General features: G+C 34.3%; 1 protein-coding gene across 1 annotated transcript in view; it reads right to left on the bottom strand.

The window, feature by feature from the left end:
• The window catches only part of LOC128984351 (phosphofurin acidic cluster sorting protein 2), a 266,594-nt gene that overhangs the window by 196,020 nt on the left and 47,356 nt on the right, over window positions 1-23,218 (bottom strand). Inside the window, exons 2-3 of the mRNA XM_054403662.1 lie at window positions 20,127-20,214; window positions 806-895 (exon numbers count right to left, since the gene is read on the bottom strand). Of these exons, the coding sequence (XP_054259637.1) occupies window positions 806-895; window positions 20,127-20,214 (178 nt within the window). The remainder of the gene's footprint in view (window positions 1-805; window positions 896-20,126; window positions 20,215-23,218) is intronic.

Here is a 23,218-nt window from a genome sequence, read left to right as displayed (position 1 = left end):
CATTTAATCCTGACTTATGATTGACTTTGGATACCTACTGCAAATAGGCATTCTATTTAAAATGCGAACCAAATATATTATTGACATTGAATTAATATGCTGGCTCCGCTCAATATTGCAAGCAGACAACTGCATTGTATACCTAGTAAACTTAGTACCCAAGTAAAAATGATTTATTAAAATATTTATTTACCGACTATAGCTTTGGCTCTAAGGCCATTTTCAAAAACCATGACTTTGAAAATGACTTTAGAGCCGAAACTATAGTCAGTAAATATTAATTTTAATAAATAATTTTTACTTGGGTACTAAGTTTATTAATGTTTGATCTTCCTATATATATATTAATAATATTATAATCAATATAACATAAAACTTACATATAATACAAGACTTAAGAGATAGGGGGAAAAAAGAAAGAAAGAGAATGCAAACAAATCCTTTAGCTATTTTCAAATCAAGGAGCTATGCAAAGCACAAATTTCAAAGCTATTGATCAGAACTGAAAGGCTGATTAGAAATAAAGCTGGCAAGAAGACTAACTACAATAATGATTAAAAATAGAAAAATTTACCAGTTTTTAGACAGCAGCACATTTAATTTAGTTACTATTTGGACTTTACTTGTACCCAAACTTGTCACACATGCAATAAAGCAATGAACACTCTATGTAGGTACAGGAGATTCAGAATCACTGTAATAGATCACAAAAAACTAGCTTCTTGTATCATTAAATATTTAAGAGTGTAATCCTGACAAATATCACTATCAATGTTTTGCAAAGCTAAATTAACAATGTATATACCTGAAGTGAGAAATTGAGTTGAAGTTCAGTGTCCAAAAGTCCATTTGGAGGCAGCACCATTTCATTAGACCGTAATGTGCGTTTTGAGCCCTAAAAGAATGAAAAGTTATATAAGTGCCAAATAAAAAAACTAGCTGTTGCCCATCAAAACTTGTCCACTAGATGGCTAGGATGGCTGGACGCAGACATGGATGGGTATTTTAGAATTTTAGCCTCCTGATTGCATTTAAATACTAAATAATTGGTGTAAATACTTAATGCTTAAGGGTCAATCCATTTCAAGTGGTCCAAAGGTAGTTGCTTCAAGATTTTTAATTTTTTTCATATTTTTATCCTTAAAAGTACATATCATTAGAAGTACAAAAATACTATTATTTTATTTTTATTTAATTTTTCTACTGTATGGCGGCCATTTTTTTGTTAGTCGAATGCCCGTTTTCAGCGATTTCAGAGCTCTACGTTAAATTAAATATCTCTGGTTCTACTAATCCTAGAACATTAAAATAAAAACCAATCTCTTCAGAAAGATCTAAACTTTAATATGGTAATATAGTTATGCACTTAAAACTAAATATATAGGTCTAATTACCTGTTTAAAGTTTAACGCAACGATGTTACGAAAACAGATTTTTAACAATTTATTTTTACATAAAGGCAATTGACTATGTGTTTGTTATTTTTTTATCTGATAGTTATAGGTGTGTACTCCAAATTCTCAAAGTTTCAAGTTGTGGACTTGCATAGGGTATTAAATACAAAATTTCAAAATCTTAAAATTTTCAAAATTTCAAAAGTTTGACGCTTAATATCTCTGTTGGGCATGACAATACAAATTTCTAATTTGGCTCAGATATAGTACTAAGTAAGAGTATTATCCTGTAATAATTTTATTTTGTGGACTCAACTGGTTTTTAAGTTATGAAACATTGTAAAGTACTCAAATAAGCATTATACGTGTAATAGCGTAGGAAGCATAATATGATATTATAATACACTATCAATGTATTTTATTAATGTTATATTTTAATAATATATTTTAAGCATTTTGATGTTTTAAAACACTCTACTTTGCTGTCTGCCACAGGTACAAATCTGTGAAAGGATTGTGTTCAGGGAATTGGTAGACGTCCTTTAAATCAAAATCGAAGTTCTAATTCTTTTTTTGCTACTTCTTCACTGTCTACATAAAAGTATTGAATACCTTTAAGGTTTTTTAACAAAAGTTAAACATATCCTTAGCATTCAAAATTTGGTTGTCAATGGTACATTGTAGACTATTAGTGACTTCGCTCTTTGTAGTGCCTCCTACACCATTGCAGGCATTTTTTCCGTGCGCAGTAGTGTATCAAAAAATGCCTCGCATCTGGTATTTTAGTACCTGTGACTGAATATTTCAGTAAAAAAATTGTTTTATGATACTGTATAGCCACGGCCACCTATAAATCCAGGCCGAGGCCTGGTAGAATTTGCAACGTCACAAGTAGTGTATTTAGCGCCAGACGTTCCATAAGATAACATGGCTGACTTGTGTATTATTAATTTAAATTTATGAAGATAAATGAATTAAAAGAAAATAAATCACATAGGGTTTAAAACCAAAACAATATTAATTTAAAAACTATTTCTATAAATTTAAAGTCGAGTCAATATTTTCCGATGGTGTAGGAGGCACTACAAAGAGCGAAGTCAATAATAGAGTCTACAATATACCATTGACAACCAAATTTTGAATGCTAAGGATATGTTTAACTTTTGTTAAATACACCTTTAAGGTATTCAATTCCTTTATGTAGACAATGAAGAAGTAGCAAAAGATGAATTAGAACTTCAATATTGATTCAATATTGAAGGACGTCTACCAATTCCCTGAACACAATCCTTTCACAGATTTGTACCTGTGGCAGACAGCAAAGTAGAGTGTTTTAAAACATCAAAATGCTTAAAATATACTATTAAAATATAACATTAATAAAATACATTGATAGTGTATTATAATATCATATTATGCTTCCTACGCTATTACACGTATAATGCTTATTTGAGTACTTTACAATGTTTCATAACTTTAAAACCAGTTGAGTCCACAAAATAAAATTATTACAGTATAATACTCTTACTTAGTACTATATCTGAGCCAAATTTGAAATTTTTATTTTCATGCCCAACAGAGATATTACGCTTCAAACTTTTAAAATTTTGAAAATTTTAAGATTTTGAAAAGTCCACAACTTGAAACTTTGAGAATTTGGAGTACACACCTATAACTATCAGATAAAAAAATAACAAACACATAGTCAATTGCCTTTATGTAAAAATAAATTGTTAAAAATCTGTTTTCGTAACATCGTTGCGTTAAACTTTAAACAGGTAATTAGACCTATATATTTAGTTTTAAGTGCATAACTATATTACCATATTAAAGTTTAGATCTTTCTGAAGAGATTGGTTTTTATTTTAATGTTCTAGGATTAGTAGAACCAGAGATATTTAATTTAACGTAGAGCTCTGAAATCGCTGAAAACGGGCATTCGACTAACAAAAAAATGGCCGCCATACAGTAGAAAAATTAAATAAAAATAAAATAATAGTATTTTTGTACTTCTAATGATATGTACTTTTAAGGATAAAAATATGAAAAAAAATTAAAAATCTTGAAGCAACCAATTAATTTATTTCTGGACCACTTGATATGGATTGACCCTTAATGTAAATAATTAATGCGATTAATGTGTTGCTAAATTCCAACCGGTTTCGACTCACAAGGGAGTCATCGTCGGACCAGTACAGATGTCTGGTACAGATATTCGAAAGGTCGTCAATTCATAATAAATAAATACATTTAATACGCACATGTACACAAACATGACAACGAACATTTAGGGTTAAAAACGAAGGGTAGCCTAATACTAGAACGGTAAAGGGACACAACGTGATCGGGCGGGGGCGGGGGTTATGTCTAGACTGCTGGTCAGGATCAGCACAAATGTACCGATCCAGACAATAATTGAAATATTAGAACAAAATTTGCATAAACATTCCAATCTACCCCTTCAAGCAATAACGAGCTCAGAGCACTTATAAAAATAGTGTTGAAACAGAATTATTTTAAATTTGAAAATAGTTTTTACAACCAGAAAGATGGGCTAGCAATGGGTTCTCTGTTATATTCCTCAACCACATTGAAAACAAGCATTTGTTTACCTCAGATAATCGTTTCAAAGATAAGATAATCTTTTATTACAGATACGTGGACGACACCATAGTTCTGTTCAATGGTAACAACAGACAGCTCTTTTTGCTAATCAATTACTTGTGTAACATGCATAAAAATATTAAATTCACATTAGAAGAGGAAACCAACAATCGCCTGAATTTTTTGGACTTAACAATAACAAAGCAAAATGATAATTTCACATTCAAAATATATCGGAAACCAACTAGTACAGATCAGACCATCCACTCAGATTCCCATCATCCATACTCTCAAAAATTAGAAGCTTACAACAGTTTTGTCCAGAGGCTCCTCCCCGTAGCAAATAAACACACGGTATAGATTATACCGAAGAACTCAATACAATAAAACATATAGCTGTTTCCAATGGTTTCCAAAGCATCCTGATTGACAAACTGATTTCCAAGCACAAAAATAAAAATACCCCCACCACAGCAAACCTGCAGACTAAGCGAATTTCTATTTACCTGGCTGGATTCCTACTAAAATATTCCCTGAAAAATGTCAGAATTATTTCCTATTTAAATTACATTAATTTTAATAAGTACTTAGGTTTGTTGTTACAGGGAAAGTATTGAGGTGTGTTTTTGATTGAAATGTTGATAGCTTTGTATGAAATAAACAAAATTGCCAAATTTGATTCAAATATGTCCATAAACAAGCAAACTAAAACAGTTTATTAATCTATCTATCTATCTATACTATTATAAAAAAGAGGTGGTTGCTGTATGTGTGTATGTGTGTATGGGAAAAGTAAACTCGAAAAATACTGGTCGGATTGGGCTGAAATTTGGCATGATGATAGCTCACATTCCCGATTAACATATAGGCATATTCTTATTTCAAAAATCCTTTCGGGCTCCGCCCCAGTGGCTCTGGAGTTTCCCATGTTAACCTTATGAGAAATTTATTGAATCTTAACAGCTGTTTCAATTAAACAAGTTGGTTCTGTTCTATGATGTTCAATAGCATTAAAGTTACAAGGATTACCAACAGGGTGCAGCACTATTATTTCTTTTACATTTATGACAACAGCTAATTTGCAACCAAAAGGTGAGTGAGCGTAGCGAACAAACTTCAACCTGGAGGCGAGTTAGCGTAGCGAACAAGCTAACCTGAAGGCAAGTGAGCGCAGCGAACGAGCTCCAACCTAAAGGTGAGTGAGCGTAGCGAACGAGCTCCAACCTAAAGGTGAGTGAGCGTAGCGAACGAGCTCCAACCTAAAGGTGAGTGAGCGTAGCGAACAAACTTCAACCAGGACGTGATTGAGCCATGCGAACGAGATCATCTTGAAAATTAAGAAGTTAAACGGGGCGAAGCCCGCGGGTTACAGCTAGTTCTACATAAGAATAGAATGGGAATTTCAAATTTAAAGTTTGTTTCAATTACCTCGGTAACTGTTCAACAACGCTACAACATACTAAATTATTTCTTTTTTTAAGCTCTACAAATTGGTCTAGAAAGAAATTGTAAAATTTTTATGATTTTAGTATCTAAAATCGGAAAAACCAATTTTTACCCCATAAAGCTTAAAAGCTTAATGGACCTGTTCCCATGGTCCGATTATGCTGCTTCGGGAACTTGTTCGAATAAACGTAGGACAAAACTGATGTCCACCCTACATCAAATGTCAAGTTCCTTGGATTGACCTAAGACGGGAAACTTAGTTTTCATGGCAATATCAAATACATTTAAAAAAAACTCAGTTCTGGTATTTTTGTTCTACGTAACCTGAGGAACAATGAGAATCTGGAGACACTGTTGACAGCATACTATGGGTTCATTAATTTATCCTCACTTAGCATATGCCGTTCCTATTTGGGGATGTGAGTGCCAGCAGACTAAAATGTTGTTTAAACTCCAAAAAATGGCTGCAAGAACTATTTTCTCTCTAAAAAAGTGCAAATCATGCCTTAAATAATTTTCAATTCAAAAGTTTGACATTCCCATCCATTTACATTCTTGAATCTTTAACATTTGTGAAACAGGAACTTTCTAAATTTGACTTCTTTTGTAAAAAACCAATACCATTGCGCAATTTACATACATTACCAATTCCTAAACATTCAACAACTGTTTTCAAAAAGAACTTAATGTGCATAACACTTTTTCATTCACTTCCACTATCACGTAAACTTGAACTAAACCTGTTAAAATTATAATACCTTTGTCGCAGTAAACCTGCAGACTTAGCGAATTTCCATTTGAGTGATTGGATTTACACTAAAATGTCTCCTCAAAAATATCACATTTATTTCCTATTTAAATAGAATTAGTTTAACGAGAACTTAGATTTGCTGCAACAGGGAGGGTGAAAAAGTGTTTTTTGTTGTAAAATGATAATACTTGTAGTTTAGTAAGAAATGAATGTATTTTTCCAAATTTGATCAAAATATGTTCATAAACAAGCAAACTACAACCGTTGACTTATTCTCCACAAGAATAACATGGGAATTTTAAATTTACAATTTTTTGGAATTTTCTCCATGGATCATCATCAAACGGTCCAAAATCGTTTGGTCCGACCAGATGAGACAAAGAATGGTAGCTGTAGAATCTGCGTAAAAAGAAGGAGGGGAAAGTGATAGATAGTTAAATCTGTAAGTGATTAATTCATCAGGTGATTTATTATTATTAAGTTTGTTAGTAAATATTCTGTTTACATTGATGTGTTTAAGAATTAAATAAAATGGTTCTTTTGTATTTTGAATATCATTTAGTGTAATTCTATAACAGTTAAAAACTCATTCGTTTGGTCCAAAATCATTTTATCCAACACTTTAATACTGAGTTTGTTTGGTCCAACAGTATAAACTATTGCGTCCCTCACATTGAAGGTGTTTAAATATCCGCCGTCGTATACAATAATAATAATATTAATACAATTTTTGCTTTAAACATGCCGACTTTCTATGTTTCAAACGTTAAAGACACCATGTTTTGTAGTATTCAACCCACTAAAGCGTACATGAGCAGACATAAAGCTCAAGAGTGTATCATACGGTTGGAAATCTTATAAATTAACAGTTTTTATCACATTTGGCAACCTTCTAATATACAGAGTGTATAGAAATTCAGTGGACCAACGTGTTTTAAATGTTTATCATACACCTTAATTTTTATTGTTGTATCTATTTACAATGGAGTGTTTACTATTGATCCTCCATCGTTGTCTATAATTCTTAATCAAAAGTTTAAAATAGAACATGAAAATTACAGCCTACTCATATTAGCCTACTCATATTTTCTGGACGTCCACAATTTCCTGGTAAAAATTTTTGTTCTTCTGTATAATGTCATGTTTAGCAATATACCGTTCCATTACGAATAATTGTATAATCTTAATATTACAGTAACTCTTTTAATGATTTCTTATTGCATTATGTTATACTAGGTGAAACCCGTCGAAATCGACGGTCACTTTCAAGGCTTACGCTAATTCATCTAACTGCGATAAATTGAGTGAAATTTTACATATTATGAGCATTTAGCATTGAGAGTAATAAGTATAAAACAATGATGATATTAATTACGTTGGTTATCAAATTTGGTTGATCATTCAATGAATAAAATATTTACCAAAAGTCCAAATATTACCAAAAAAGAACTAAGGCTACAATTACTATTGCTTCCTATGATCAGCCATCAGCAAAAAGAGCCCTGTGGAAGGGCCTTTCTCACAATCACTTCCTTGAGGTACTGAGAGAAGAAATTAAAAAATGAAAAGCTCAGTTCAAAGAATCCTTCATACTGCATGACGAGCCTCTGGAAGAAGGTAGACGCCAATCGGAGCAACCTATTGGCATCACGAGTCAGGTGACAGAGCGGGGTAGCGGATTTTTATCCCCCTGGAATTTTACCCCCTGGGCAAACGTGACGTCACAAACCAGGGGGTAAAATTCCGGCCGCGAACTTTTGAGTTTCGTGACATCAGCTCGATGGATGAAACGTGGAATTAAACATATATTTTCACGGTTGTGAGTTTAATCAGAACACATCAAATTATAAAAACCTAGAGTGTACGGCCCGGATTTTTACCCCCGGAATTTTACCCCCAGAATTTTATCCCCTGGATTTTTACCCCCGGATTTTTACCCCCAGAATTTTACCCCCCGGATTTTTACCCCCGGAATTTTACCCCCTGGCCAGATATATAAATTAGTGAGAATGATTAATTATCTTCATTCTGTTTTAATTTAATAGTAAACATTTTATTATTAAGTAGCCTATCTTAATTTATTTGTAACATCAACTAATAGAACACGTTATTGATTTTAATTTTGAGATTCGAGTATCAGGATTTGATCTTTGAAGCCAACTGTTAAATTAATACGACGTATAAACAAACATCAGAATGGTAATAAGATTTAAGATTGGTTAAGATTTCTTTAACGATTTACTATACAACCGTAGTAAAACAAAGTTTTTTGTTTGTATTATAACAATAACAAAATATGCCTTACTGTTTCTTTACGAAGAAATGTTCACCCAATTATCATTTAAATGAGCTACTCAGTTTATTTTACATACTTATTAACCAACAGTTGGCCCCAAACGCAAATCCCTAACATCAAAATTAAACAGCGAATTCTGTTGTTTACTTAGTTGAGATTACAAAATAAATAAATAAAGATAGGCTAAATAATGAAATAAATAATGAAATGTTTACAGTTAATTAAAAACAGAAATAAGAAAATCAATCATTCAATTTCTAAAATCGGCTAGGGGGTAAAATTCCGGGGGGTAAAATTCCGGGGGGTAAAAATCCGGGGGTAAAAATCCGGGGGTTAAATTCCGGGGGGTAAAAATCCGGGGGTAAAATTCCAGGGGTAAAAATTCGGGGGTAAAAATCCGGCCTGTACATCTTCAGTTGTCTAAACGCTAGTTATATGGACAGGGGGTAAAATTCCGGTTTTTATCGCTAATCTAATTAATCACGCTCTGGCTATTTTCATTAGACTTCTATATCTGCGGGGGTAAAATTCCGGCCGCGAATATACTTTTAGCCACTCAGGTTACTACGTCAGAGTGACGTCAGCTTTGCCCAGGGGGTAAAACTCCAAGGGGATAAAACTCCGGTGACCTTTCTAGGGGATAAAAAAAAAATTTGTTATATCAAGGAATTCGTTATATTGAGGTTTGTTATATCAAGGTTAGACTGTAATAATAATATTTGGTTAAATCATCTGTCCGAGCTTTCATTTGTCCGAGTTTTTAAATTATTTAAAAAAATATCGAAATATCAAGTGTCCGAGTTTCAACATTCCGAGTAGCGTCAAAATCAAAAGTGACACCAAGCGCCGACACTAGCGTGTCTCAGGCGCCTGGTCAGAAGCCGATGTAAGCCTCTTCTGCGAAGAAGTCAGACATTGTGCGAGAGCCCCTCACGTCGACTTAAGAAAAATTATAAAGTTAATTTTATAATTTTTTTATTATAAAATTATATTTTGTTATCATAAGACTAATTTTACAATTTTTAATTTTAATATTGAACTTTCATCACCTAGCACAACCAACCAAACTTGCTGATAATATAAAAAAAGTCGTACGAAAAGCGTCACATTGTTTAACAAGAAAATAAATATATATTAAGAACGGCACAAACACGAACATGAGACATTTATGGTAACTGATCAGTTAAGTAACAGACCACGCTAACCCGGCAGAGTTTGAGTACAGACTTCTGAGAGTAGTTTTTGTTTTGTTTCAAAATAAATAAATAAATAAAATATTAAATTAAAAATTAAAAATAAAACAAATCAGTTTTGTAATAAAAAAGGGGGTTTTTAATTGTATAACTAATATTTAAGTTATAAATAGTTACTTAGCATAGTTAATATTATTATTATAACTTAGCAAAGTATTAAATACTAGTGGCTTGTACGGACATAAGTCACAATAATGTAATAGCTATTTACCTTACAAGTGTAGAGTGTAGTAAGAGCGTTTTTACATCACGCAGGTGAATGTTGTGCAACGAGCGGAAGCGAGTGACACAGTTGGAACAGCTGATTTTTAGCGTTGAACGTCGTTGGCTCCATAGAGGTATATTTTTTAAGTTAAGCACTCAATGTTATTTAAATGGGTTTCATTACCTCACCGAGTGAGTTTTTTTTCAACTTTACATCATTCGAGAAGTAAGGAAGTTGTATACATCACGCTTGGGATAGGGAAGTTTAACATGGCGGGTTAGGTAAAACAAATTATTCTAATATTTAAACAAACAAAGGTAGCTTTGGTCTTGTGGTTAATTGAAATAAAAAAAAGACTTCTCTGATTGGAATTTTGGAAATTGTCTTTGTCAAATATGAAAAGGCAAATAAAAGCTTAGTTTTTGGTCAAACCCACTAAATTAGCATCCCTACCCAGTTAATATTTCTAAGTTTATACTCTTTTTGTTAAGGTTTAACAACATTAGTGTAAAGTAAAGGCATCCCATTGACCAAACTTAACCCTAGATTTTTTCTGGTCAACATAAAAAAAGCTACAATTAGTGTACGATTATGGGGTGGTATTCCTCTTTAAGGTGCAATTGACGTCACATATTCTTTCAAATTAAGCATAATCATCGGCTGATTCTTAAGCGATTGGTTAGGGTTTTATTACCCAGTTATCAAAACCAATCACGACATTACTTTTCATCAGCAATGACTTGTATATTTTTGGTTTGTTTAAGAAACGTAAAACAACGGAAACTACCTCTAGGTTTTACTGTTATATGTGATGCTCCCTTTACTATTATATACCATAGGCCTACATGCTAGGCTATATTATTTGAACCTTTTTTGCTTGGAGCAACAGACAGTACCTGTTAAAAATTTTCAAACAATATTGTTTTTCCTCCCATTGGAACTTGTCATAGTGCTTACTTAATTAACAAATATAAATTTCCTATACAAACCTATTTTATCTTTATTCCCAGGTTGTCTTCTAACGTATTCCACTTCATACAAAATATTGATTAAACGCTAACAATAAATCTCAAATTAAAAATTTTTGTAAATTTACAAAGAAAGTGTAGAATAAATCTTGGACATATGTTTTGAAATAAAAACAAAGCGGAAGTTTTCCATTTTGAGTACAGTTTTCCGGTTTGAGAGAAAACAGATCACGGGTGTCGCTTTTGTAGATTTAACGGCTGCCTATGATACAGTAAACCATCGAAGACTCTTGGGAAAAGTGTACAGCATTACCAAAGACTATCAGCTGACTTCAATGATAATCACTTTTCTTCATAACAGGTCCCTTCAAGGCAAGAAAAGTATATGGAGGAATCAAAGAAATGGATTGCCTCAGGGTAGTGTCTTAGCCCCAGCTCTTTATAACATATACACTAATGACCAACCGTTGCCAAACGTTACACGTCAGTGTATTATGCCGATGATACGGCGGTGGCAGCACAAGGTAGGAGTTTTGAAGAGGTGGAACAGAAGCTGACTATGACTCTAAATGAAATTTCCCAGTACTATGACGCAAATCACCTCAAGCCGAACCCTGCTAAGACCCAAGTTTGTGCCTTTCACCTAAACAATAGAGAAGCAGGCCGTGAGTTGAATATGAGGTGGCGGGGAGACCGTCTTCAGCATTGTTCTACACCCAAATATCTTGGTGTCATACTGGACCGCACACTGACATTTAAGGCGCATTGTATTGCGACAAGGGGTAAAGTCTCAGCGAGGAATAATATCATCTTTAAGCTCACCAGCAGAAGCTCAAAATGTCCTTAGAACCTCAGCTTTAGCGCTCAGTGTGTGTACTCGCTGCGGAGTATGCTGCACCAGTATGGAATGCATCGTCACATGCAAAAAAGGTTGACATTGCAGTCAATGACATGGCTCGGATTGTAACTGGGTGTTTGAAACCAACCCCAGTACACAAACTCTATCCTATCATAGGGATCGCCCCTCCATCAATCCGACATGATGTCGCTGCCGACGCAGAAAGGACTAAGCAAGAGACAGACCCTCGTCACCCATTACACGGCCACCAACCTGCAGAGCGACGGCTTCGGTCAAGAAAGAGCTTTTTATCACGGACACAAGTCTTGGATGGATCACTCTCAAGCAATCGGATGGCAAGGTGGGAGGCCACGTTGACTAACCCTCCCATACCAGCTAGGGAGGAACTGGCTCCTGGTGGAGGCCTGCATTACACGGTGTGGAAGACCCTAAATCGAATCAGGGTCAAAGCACTAAAATGCAAGACAAACATGCAGAAATGGGGTCTCTTACCATACGAAGAAAACATCTTGTGTGTGTGTGGTGCTGTTCAGGATCCTGGCCATCTGTCAACACCTAGACCAGTCTTGCACATTAGATGATCTTTTACAAGCGAATGACAAAAGCCATATCGGTAGCTAATTTTTGGAAAAACGAATTCTGATTTCCGGACACGGAAAGTAAACTAAGTAAGTAGTTTTCCATTGAATCTTGAAACGTTAGTTATTTAGTCAATGTGGTTATTTCATAAAACATACACAAATTTGAAAGGTTTCACAGTAAAATAATTTATTTCAACATTCTATAACGTAACTAAAAATCTTAATTATTATAGGTAACGTTATCCCTTGTTACATTGCTACATTACATAGTACATAGCATGTTGTATAGTACATTGCTGAATTGACTGGCAAATAAGTTATCCAAATGTTAACATTGAGTACTAGCTTGGTGATAAATCACGATCAGATGTATTGAAGTAAACAAATATCTGCAGTAAATGGCATCTAATGTTATTCTTATTGAGAACATTTAACGTTATATTTCGTTTCCTGGTGACTTTATGGGAATTCTGCTATTTCTCCCGAGTCCCTGGGGTCAAGACCTTTAATTTAAAACCCCTCCCACTTTTCTGCGATTTACCAGACGTCCACAATTTTCTGGTAAAAATTTTGTCTTACAGAATTATACATAAGGATAGTTGCTGAAGGATAAGGAAGATAAATAATTAACGATTTCTTTTAAAGCTTATAGCTGCAATTTATTTATTAAATGTATAGGCCTACTTCCGATTATAGAAATGTTGCTTATTTCAAATATTGTTATAAATGTCTCTTTAGGCCATTACTTTATGACTGTCCTCATATAGTCATATGACTAGAAATCATCGTGTCCAGAATTAATTCTGAGTTACTAGGACTTTATTTTATGACTATGAAAGGGAAAAGTATGTGTCAGATTTATGATACCATTTAAAGGTGTATTCCATTTGTTTGGATCGCAGTTTAATGAAGTTTAAAGCTCTCCCACAATCCCCCACTCTTTTCGATATTTTTTTTATAATTTAAAAACTCTGACAAATAAAAGCTTGGACAGTTGATTTAACCAAATATTATTATTATTTTTAAACCATCCTCGGACAGTTGAAAACTCGGACACTTGATATTTAAATTTTTTTTTATAATTTAATAAACTCGGACAAATGAAAACTCGGACAGTTGATTTATCTATTTATCAAAACTCGGACAAATGAAACTCGGATAATTGATTTTTCTAATATTTTGTAATTTTTAACAAACACGGACAAATTATGTGATCCCATATATATACATATATATATAATATATATATATGTATATATTATATATATATATATATATGAATTTGAACGGATGGTGTTTTTGGCTTCTAGTGACATAAAAATGAAAAAGTAAATCAGGCCTGGGACCAAGTCTTACCATGAGACCTACGGTCAATAAGTCAATAAGTCATTTATTTAACCAAAATAACAATTACATGCATTGGTCATGTCATTTAGCAAAACATACAGTTTCTTGACTTAAATAAGAAATAATAACTGTTCTTTTTTTTACACTAAGGATGCCTATGATCAAACAAGTTTGATAGTTTATTTTAGCCGTCAGCCAGGAACTTACGGACGCTGTAATAAGCTTTTTTTAAAAGAAAAGATTTTAGGGTTTTTTTTAATTTCAGATGGTTTGATACTGCTTTGAGGTGAGAGGGAAGATGGTTGAACATTTTTATTGCATTATATCGGAGATGGTTTTGAAAGAAGGAAGTGTGGTGTCTAGGAACTGGGAGGGTATTTGTGGATCTCAAACTATAATGATGGTCTGTTGGAGTGTTAAACTTGCCAGTGTTTTGGTGCAGAAAGGATAATGTCTTGTAGATGTAGAGACATGGGAACGTTAATATTTCGGATGATAGAAAAACTGGTTTACAAGTCTGACGTCTATTCATTGAAAAGATGGCTCTGATTGCCCTCTTTTGAAGGCGGAATAAAAATAGAGTTCTTTTGTTCTCACACCCCCAGATAGGCAAGACATACACGAGATGAGGGAAGATGAAACCGTAGTAAGCAGAAAGAAGGACATCGGGCTTAGATAGCTTTGCAAGGGTGCGGATGGCAAATATCCCTGAACTTACCCTATTGATGACGTATTGAATGTGGTCATGGAAATTAATCTTCTCATCTAAGATCAGCCCAAGAAACGGTGCCTTCTCTATTGGGTGTACTGGAACTTCATCCAAGTGAAAACTAAAATACTAAGAAGATCGATCAGAGATATGAAAATTGAGAAGTTGAGTCTTTTGAGAGTTTATCGAAAGCAGATTATTCTCAAACCACTGAACTAGCTTGTTGGCTTCAGAGAAGGTCAATTGCTCAAGAGTCTCTACATCAGGGCTGGACAAGGAAAGAGATGTATCGTCGGCATAAAGAATGGTCCTAGCCGATTCAACACCCATGTGAAGGTCGTTAATGAAGAGGAGAAAAAGTGTAGGGCCTAAGATGGAGCCCTGGGGCACACCTCTCGAGACAGGGAGCTCAGGTGAATTGAATTTCCGCAGAAATCCATGCTCATCGACTGATGATACCCGTACACACTGCCTCCTGTCCCTCAGGTATGACCTGAACCATTCTAACGCCAAACCTCTTATCCCATAGTTATGTAATTTTTCTATTAGAAGGTCATGATTAACAGAGTCAAAAGCTCTACTCAAGTCAAAAAGCAGTCCCGTGGAACAGTTTCCTTTATCAAGAGAGCAGACTATGTCATCAATGAGGTCAAACATTGCACTCGTCGTAGATCTATCTTTCACAAATCCGTGTTGGTTTTCACATATTATATTATGTTGTTTAAAAAAATTTGTCAAACGAATTGAAACAACCTTTTCAAAAATCTTCGAGATAGCAGTCAAAATGGATATAGGCCGATAGTTATTGAGGTCTTTTTCATCACCCTTTATATGTACTGGTCTGACTATTGAAAGTTTTAAGGCATCTGGAAAACAACCCGAGACAAAAGAGAAATTAATCAGGTGGCTAATTGGTCCAGCTAGTATATCTGACATACTCTTTAAGATTCGTACTGAAATTTCATCTGAACCAGCAGAATTTTTGTTTTTCAGAGAGGCAATGACTTCTTTTACTTCTTCCTTTGATGTTGGATGGAGGAAGAGTGAGCCTTTAGGTCGTCCTACCAATGCCACGCTTGTTTTCAATCCATTCTCTGAGTTATTAACATTGACTTTGACAAAATTATCATTGAATCTGGAGGCAATGTGCAAGGGATCGTAAGTCGGCTCACCGTTATCACAAACACGGTAATAGCTTATTCCCTATATGGGATATTCGCTAATATAATGGACAGCAATAAAATCACAGTTTCGTTCAAAACTGATAATAATCTTGGTTCTTTACAAAAATATCATCCCCAGACACCTACTGCAACCTTCGAGAAAACCTGAGTTTACCAAATCAATTGCAATGATTGCCCAAAATATTATATAGGCCAAACATCCCGTTCTTTTATTAATAAAAGGTTTAAATAACATCTACTGAAAAGAACTAGACACTAATATTGATAGTAACATGAAAATCCTACACCTTTCAAATGACCGATTCAATAGAAACACTTTGAAATAATTCGAAATCTATAGGGCTGTTAAATTTGACAGCCAAAATATCATCAACGACAAGATTTTGTTTCAATCAAATTACATTTACTGCAATCAAGATACTAGCGCAAGGGACAGTTGAACGTTGTAGCTATCAGCTGATTGGGAAATCCAGGCACGACGTCATCACTGACCACCCTGATCCTGACTGGCAGTCTAGATATAACCCCCGCCCGATCACGTTGTGTCCTGTTACCGTTCTAGTATTACCCTTTGTTTTTAACCCTAAATATTCGTTTTTATGTTCGTTTACATGTGCGTGTTAAATGTATTTATTTATTACGAATTGACGACCTTCGAATGAAGCAAGAAGACATCTGTACTGGCCCAACGATGACTCCTTTGTGAGTCAAAACCGGTTGCAATTTAGCAACACATTGATCACATAAATGCAGGTATTTACACCAATTATTTTGTACTTACTTTAGCCGCATACTTTTTACTTTTGCCGTACAGTTTTTTTGCCGCACACCAGTATTCCAACCAAACAACACAAATTTTTTACTAGGCACGTAACAAGTATACGCCTGAAAATAAGTTGGCAACACTTGAAGATATTACGACTACGATCAGCTGGTGCAGAGTTTCCCATTTTGTTTAGTGTTTGGATTTAACCTAACCTAAAAACGTGTTGTACAGTGTTTGAAAGACTAATTATTTATATGCTTTATAGTAACCGTAGGAAAAATATAATGTGTAACACGAGTGCAAACTGCCTTTGCTGCACTCAAGTAAACATTTCTCTCGTGTGCAGCAAAGTGCCACTTCGCCCACTAGTTACACAAATAACTAACTTAAATGGTGAAAAAATAGTTACTAAACATATTTCTAATTCGGGCAGTAAATCAAGAATCTAATTTAAGATTACAAATAAAAAAGTGTAAACCTAAAACGTTATTCATGTTTTAAATTTATATTTACAACTGTCACAAAGGTTCTTACAACACTGTTTATAAACAAGATGCATGCATACATTCCCTACATAAAAAACAATAGGCCATTGACAATAGACATAGGTATACACATGGGACCTTAATAGGGTATTTACTCAGGGGAGGTATAGAAGAGGCTACGATGACAGCTGAGGGCTTCTTATTAGCTGAGGGAACGCCATTACCGTAACAAAACGATCGATAGCTATCGGCTTCGGTCTAATGGTTAGCGTGCCGGGCTGATATATTACAGGTCCCGGGTTCGAATCCCGCCGGTAGCATTAACTTTTTGTCCAAGATTTTTTTTATTTTCAGCAAGTTTGGTTGGTTTGGTTTGGTTATTACAGTTTAATTTTATTATTAAGTCATTATAAAATTTTAATTGAGCAATTTCTAGTTTTATTTTATAAACAGAATTATTTTTCCGATTACTATAAACTTTTGCTATATTATTGCTTTATCAGCAAGTTTGGTTAGTTCGGTTAGGTTATGATAGTTTAATTTTATAATTAAAAATTAATAAAATTGAATTTTAGGCATTTATAATTTTATTTTATGAACAGAACTATTTTTGCGATTAGTAAACCTTCATTGCCAAAGTGCTCTCTACTACAGCGCTGTTCACGGAGGAATTTTGAACTAAATGCCTCATTTGTACCTCCCCTAAGTCAGACCCCCTTAATAGTAATTAAATACTACCAAGTGGAGGTTATAGTACACATGCTTTGAGAGCTGTATAGAAGAATATAATGTTTTTTACTAATGTTGCTTCGGTATACTGCCCAACACAGACGGTAGTGCAACCCAGAACCTTAGGGCAACACTTGAAGGAAAGGCTTAAACTTACAGAGGGGTTTTTCTATGTATAATTTTAGAAAGAGACATTCTAAACCTTAGTTTTTTAACGTCCAACTTTTAAACACTATGTTTGTTCATTTGTTTTTGAAAAAAGAAACAAGTTCCACTAACGAACCCAGACAACTGCTGAGCTGTTTTTAAATTTGATCTTTGAGCCGCCATTGACACAGATTTGAAAAATAGCTAAAATTCTATTCCAACCTTGTGTTGATATGGTTAATGTAAATTTTACTTTGAATATTCAGACACATGCCTTTCTTACTATGGTTTAACCAGATAAGATAGTATGGAGTAAAACAATTCTGGCCAAAACATAGTAACCTATTTGAGCAAAGAGCCTACTACCTACTTGAGAGTAATCTATTTGAGTTTCATACTCATTGTAAATATATCTGGCCTCAGATTCTTGTAAGAGTAAGCTGCTTTGTATGTCAACCTGGTGTAAGATGAACCCCTAATGTACTTAGCACATGCCCAAGCAACAACCAATTCACACAATTTTTTTTACTATTTCTACTTTATAAATGTTGGCAACCATATTTAATTTTGTTGAGATTGTAGCATAAATTAAATAAACGGTATCAGCATTCTGACACATACTTTCTCCCATAAGTTTGTAAACAACCTTTATCATGTATAAAAGCGGTGAGAGTAAATATACGGAAATGGGATTTGTACAATTTTGTTCAGAATTTAAAGGACTATAACATACTAAATTTTTATCAAAATTGTTCGAGCCAATTTTGGGAAATCCGATTTTTCCGTTATTTTATGGGGTTTTTATGGGGAAATAACATAATTTACAATAACTTTTGAACCGTAATTTTTACAGAAAAGGGATTTGTACCATTTTGTTCAGAATATAAAGGACTATAACATACTAATTTTTTATCAAAATCGTTCAGGCCATTTTTGGGAAAATCCTATTTTTCCGTTATTTTATGGGGTTTTATGGGAAAATCCCCATCTAAAATCAAAATTTCTAAAAAAATGAAAAAAAACTATCAAAATTGTAAGGACCATAACCTACTATGTTAAATAAAAACTGGATTTTTGTCTAAAATCCTATTTTTCGTTATTTTATGGGGTTTTATGAGAAAAAAACATAATTTACCATAACTTTTGAACCGTAATTTTTACAGAAATGGGATTTGTACCATTTTGTTCAGAATTTTAAGGGCTACAACATACTAAATTTTAATCAAAATCGTTCGGGCCATTTTTGAGAAAATCCGATTTTTCCGGTTTTTTATGGGTTTTTATGGGAAAATCCCCATTAAAAATCAAAATTTCAAAAAAATGAAAAAATCGCCTGGAGATACCATGGATTAGAACCTACATACCAAATTTCATCGAAATCGGACCACAGGTGTAGTCTCTAGCTCTGTACACATCCAGACACACAGACACACACACACACACACACACACACACACACACACACACACACACACACACACACACACACACACAGACAGACATCACTTCGAAAACCACTTGTTTGGGTCCAGGGGGACCCAAAACGAATATATCCACTCAAAACTCAAACTCGAAAATTTTGACGAAAACAATACTTTCTCCATATACTATGGTATAGGGGGAGAAAGTAAAACAAGGTAAGGATTTTATAATCGTAGATGAATTTGCAGTTCTGTATATGTTGTTCTATAATGCTCAGGCTTAATGGTATCAGCAAAACAACACTTACTTTCACCCAATAGCTTGGCATCAAAATTGAACATCCTACTACTTTTATGAGTAAATAACAAAAATAAACCAATTGTCCTGGGTAACTGGAGGGGTTGACCAAAAAGAAGTGACAGCAAGAACAACTGCCCAGTACAAGGTTAAGGAGATTTTGTGTACCTACATAAATTATTATCTGCTAGCAATAATCTCAACTAATTGTTATGAACCTGGACTGCAGATAATTTATCAGAAAAAAAATGTGAATTGAATATGATTACCAATAATCTTTATTCATTTATTTTACACTTACTATCAATTAAAAAAAACACATTTTTCCATTATTTTAGCATACAGTACGGGGACTATATTGCACAGTTTGGAGTCGAAAGTTAGCTTTCACTTTGGATGTTGAGGTTAAGCCCATTTGGAGTATAGCTTGTAATAAAATTATAAGTAGTATTTTTTATAACACAACTTTGTAATTTAAAAAAATTATAAAAGAGACATTGGTACACACTAGTCTTGGTTTATTACTCATTATAATTTGTTGTAAACAGATAATGAAATATTACCATGACTCATTAGACACACTGGGACTATTGACTAGTGCAGCAGAAGCAGGTGAATACATCACGTAGCAGTACACAACGATCAAGCTTAGAGAAGTATAGTGACATTACCGGCAATTTTACCTGCATTTTGACAGCAATGGTGATGGAAGCTAGATCTGAGCCAAGTGTTTTCAACACAACAAGGCGAGACAGAGTCAAGGAGCACAGCCTGTGAACAGAGGAGATTACTTAGTTTGTCTCCTATACACAAACTTTACGCAGGAAACTAGCAAACTATGTTGTTATAGGTTTAGGGCGGCTTGTAGGGAGGGCTTCCTACAACACTGAGTCACACCAGGAGATCCTAGTGCACGCGCATTCTGCTGCCACTTGATCTATAATTGAGTAATTAACTCCAATTTATTATTTGTGGGGGCATCAAAATTTAAAAAAATTAAGGGTCTCACATGTAGGTCTTTCTGTGCCATCTACGGTAATAGCTTTCTTCCCTATATAGAAATTAGCTTAAAATACTTTGTTTGAATGTAGATTAAATTTAGTTTGATCTCCAATAATGAAATGTATAAATTAAATTTACAAGTTCAACAAGGCCAATATATTATAATTTTATTTTATTTGCTATATTGGCCTTGTTGAACTTGTAAATTTAATTTATACATTTCATTATTAATTGCCAATATCCCCAATGTAAGTTATTAATCTCCTATATTAAGGTAATCTCTAAAGCAGCGATTCCAAAACCTTTTGGTCCGGCGACCCACCTTCTTGAATTCTTTTGCAACCCGTATGTTAAATAATGTAACAAAAGTGTTCTATGAATAATTTATATTTTTTTTGTTTTATAATTTTATGGTGTAAAGGGTCTACAGTAAACACAAATAAAATGAAAATGATTCAGTTAAAGACACAATATTTGGTCCAAAACCCCTTGTATTTCAGAAACCTAAACTGTTATTTAACTATCGAGACTTGTGAAGTGTAAGTTTGAAGAGACTATTTCTGGATTGAATGCTGACAGCTGTAGACACTAGACATTTTTTTCATAATAAGCCTATTTAGTTTTTTTAGCGAATAGGAAATAGGCTATTACCCTAGTACTCGTGGTAAGACCTGGACACGGGACTGAATAACTTTTTCGTTTTAAGGTCCCTAGAGGCCAAACACACCATTCGTTCAAATTTATATGTATATACTCCCCTTTGGCTTGCCATTAGTAGGGTGGTGGCATATTAAATTACTTACTTCATCCTTGGCAAATTTCAAGTTCCTAGCACATTTCTAAACAGTTCAGATCAGCATACCAAAGTAATCCACTTTCAATCTTATTCCCCATAAAAATAGCAGAGGGGGGGGGGAATTCGAAACTTCTAATGGGCAGGGGGGGGGGTAAAAGGCTAAGGCCAAGAAGCATCAAGAAGTCAAGAAGCCAAGACAAATAAAAATAGTGGAGATGGGAGTCAAGATGGCAGGTGGAAGACAGTTGGTTAAATAAAAGCTGTAATAAAAAGGTAACTAAAAGTACCGGTGGAATTCAATGTCAAGGAAATTGTAATTCTTGGTTCCATTTTGAATTTGCGGGTAGATCTAATAAAGATATTGGTAATATTGGTGTCAAGTCTTCATGGTTATGCAGCCTTTGTTCTCGTTCTAACCTAAAGGCCGAGGAAAGCAACACTGGTAATCAAATCGTTAATATAGATTTAAAGGATAGTGGAAGTGAAAATTGTTGCCGCTGTTTTGACCATATCAAAATTTTGACCGATCAAATCTTTAAACTCACAAAGAATCAAGTTGAAATGAGAAAACAACTTGGTGAACTCCAGTCTGACAATGTCAGACTAACCTCTGCCTTGACTAGCCAAGAAGAAGCTATTGGTGACTTATTACTTAACGATAGCATATCATATGCTGTTAAAACGTCCAAGAGTTAGTGAAACTGTGGGTGGACTTAGTGCTCACAGCCTATCAAAAGCAGGCCTAGATCTCTCTACCAATAAAATGACTACCGGTAGGCTTACATCCATTATTATGAAAAACTTACTTTATTACCCTCCCTGTAACAGCTGATCTAAGTACTCATAAAATTTAATAATATTTAAATTGGGAATAAATCAGGCAATATTTTGGACTCAACAACAATTTTAAAAATCTAGAATATCCAGAAACAGTTTAACACAAAATTTTCTATAGAGAGGAATTAAGATGACATTGGTCACTATAGGTCGCCCGGTTAGAAAACGACCTCCTCGTAGCATTGGTGCGAGAGAGAGATACCGAACTGTGGGAGTGAGACAGACTATGGCTCTTCCCCCACTCCGCTGCCGCCCCACCCCCACCTTCCCGAACACCTTAAATATTAACAGCAATTAAATTATACAGCTGATCAAAATGTAAACAATTACGTTCTTCATAACTTGAGGGAAAAATAGGTACTGCAAAAATATTGTATAGCCAAAATCGCATCAATATTTGAGCATCATGTAATGTTATTATATCATCGTGTAAGCATTTCCATTTGGTAACACAGGATTCCAACTCCCACGACACCGGGTGGTGCCGTGTCGGTGTCGTGTCGTGCAGTGTGAAAACGGCCATTGGCGGAGAGGGGGGACATACCCTCCCTCACCGTTACCTCCCCTACATGCGCTAAAAATTTTGCGCAGGTCATTTTCTAACCGGCCGACCTATATCTAACTTTTCCTATTGATTACGATTACCCCCATAACCAATCAACTTTCAATCAAGTCTCTAGTCTGCTTGTCACTGCATGATTATTATCCATACGAAATAAGTTTTAAAAAACGCCCAAAAAGCGTTAAAACGATCTATTTGTTTGAAAATTCAACATTTCAAATTTGTTTGAGTTGGTTAAAATGTTAAAATGTCACTTTTGACAATTTTTGTTCAAGTTTGGGGGCACAAAAAATACAAATATATGCCCGAAAAGTTGTTTTTAAAATTAAATACACGTCAAAAATCAAGACATTTTACAATTTTTTGAAGTAGGACGTTTTTTGAAGGTGAAGGAGTGCGAATTTTGGAAAACGCCAAGGGGGGCCTTGTAGAAAATTTAATTCCTGACCATGAAAATTTTTCAAATCTTTTCTAGCTCTCACCGTTTTTGAGTTATATAGCCGTTTAAAAAAACATTTTTTCCAAAAAAGTGTGAAATCTGAGGGATTTTTTGGGGGGATTGAAGTTTGAAAAAGTGA

The sequence above is a fragment of the Macrosteles quadrilineatus genome, unplaced genomic scaffold, assembly GCF_028750875.1.
Source record: "Macrosteles quadrilineatus isolate MER2022 unplaced genomic scaffold, UCM_ALF_1.0 Scaffold_1__1_contigs__length_201487025, whole genome shotgun sequence".
NCBI lineage: Eukaryota > Metazoa > Arthropoda > Insecta > Hemiptera > Cicadellidae > Macrosteles > Macrosteles quadrilineatus.
The sequence above is the reverse complement of the archived record's forward strand: the minus strand, read 5'-3'. Positions and strand labels throughout refer to the sequence as shown.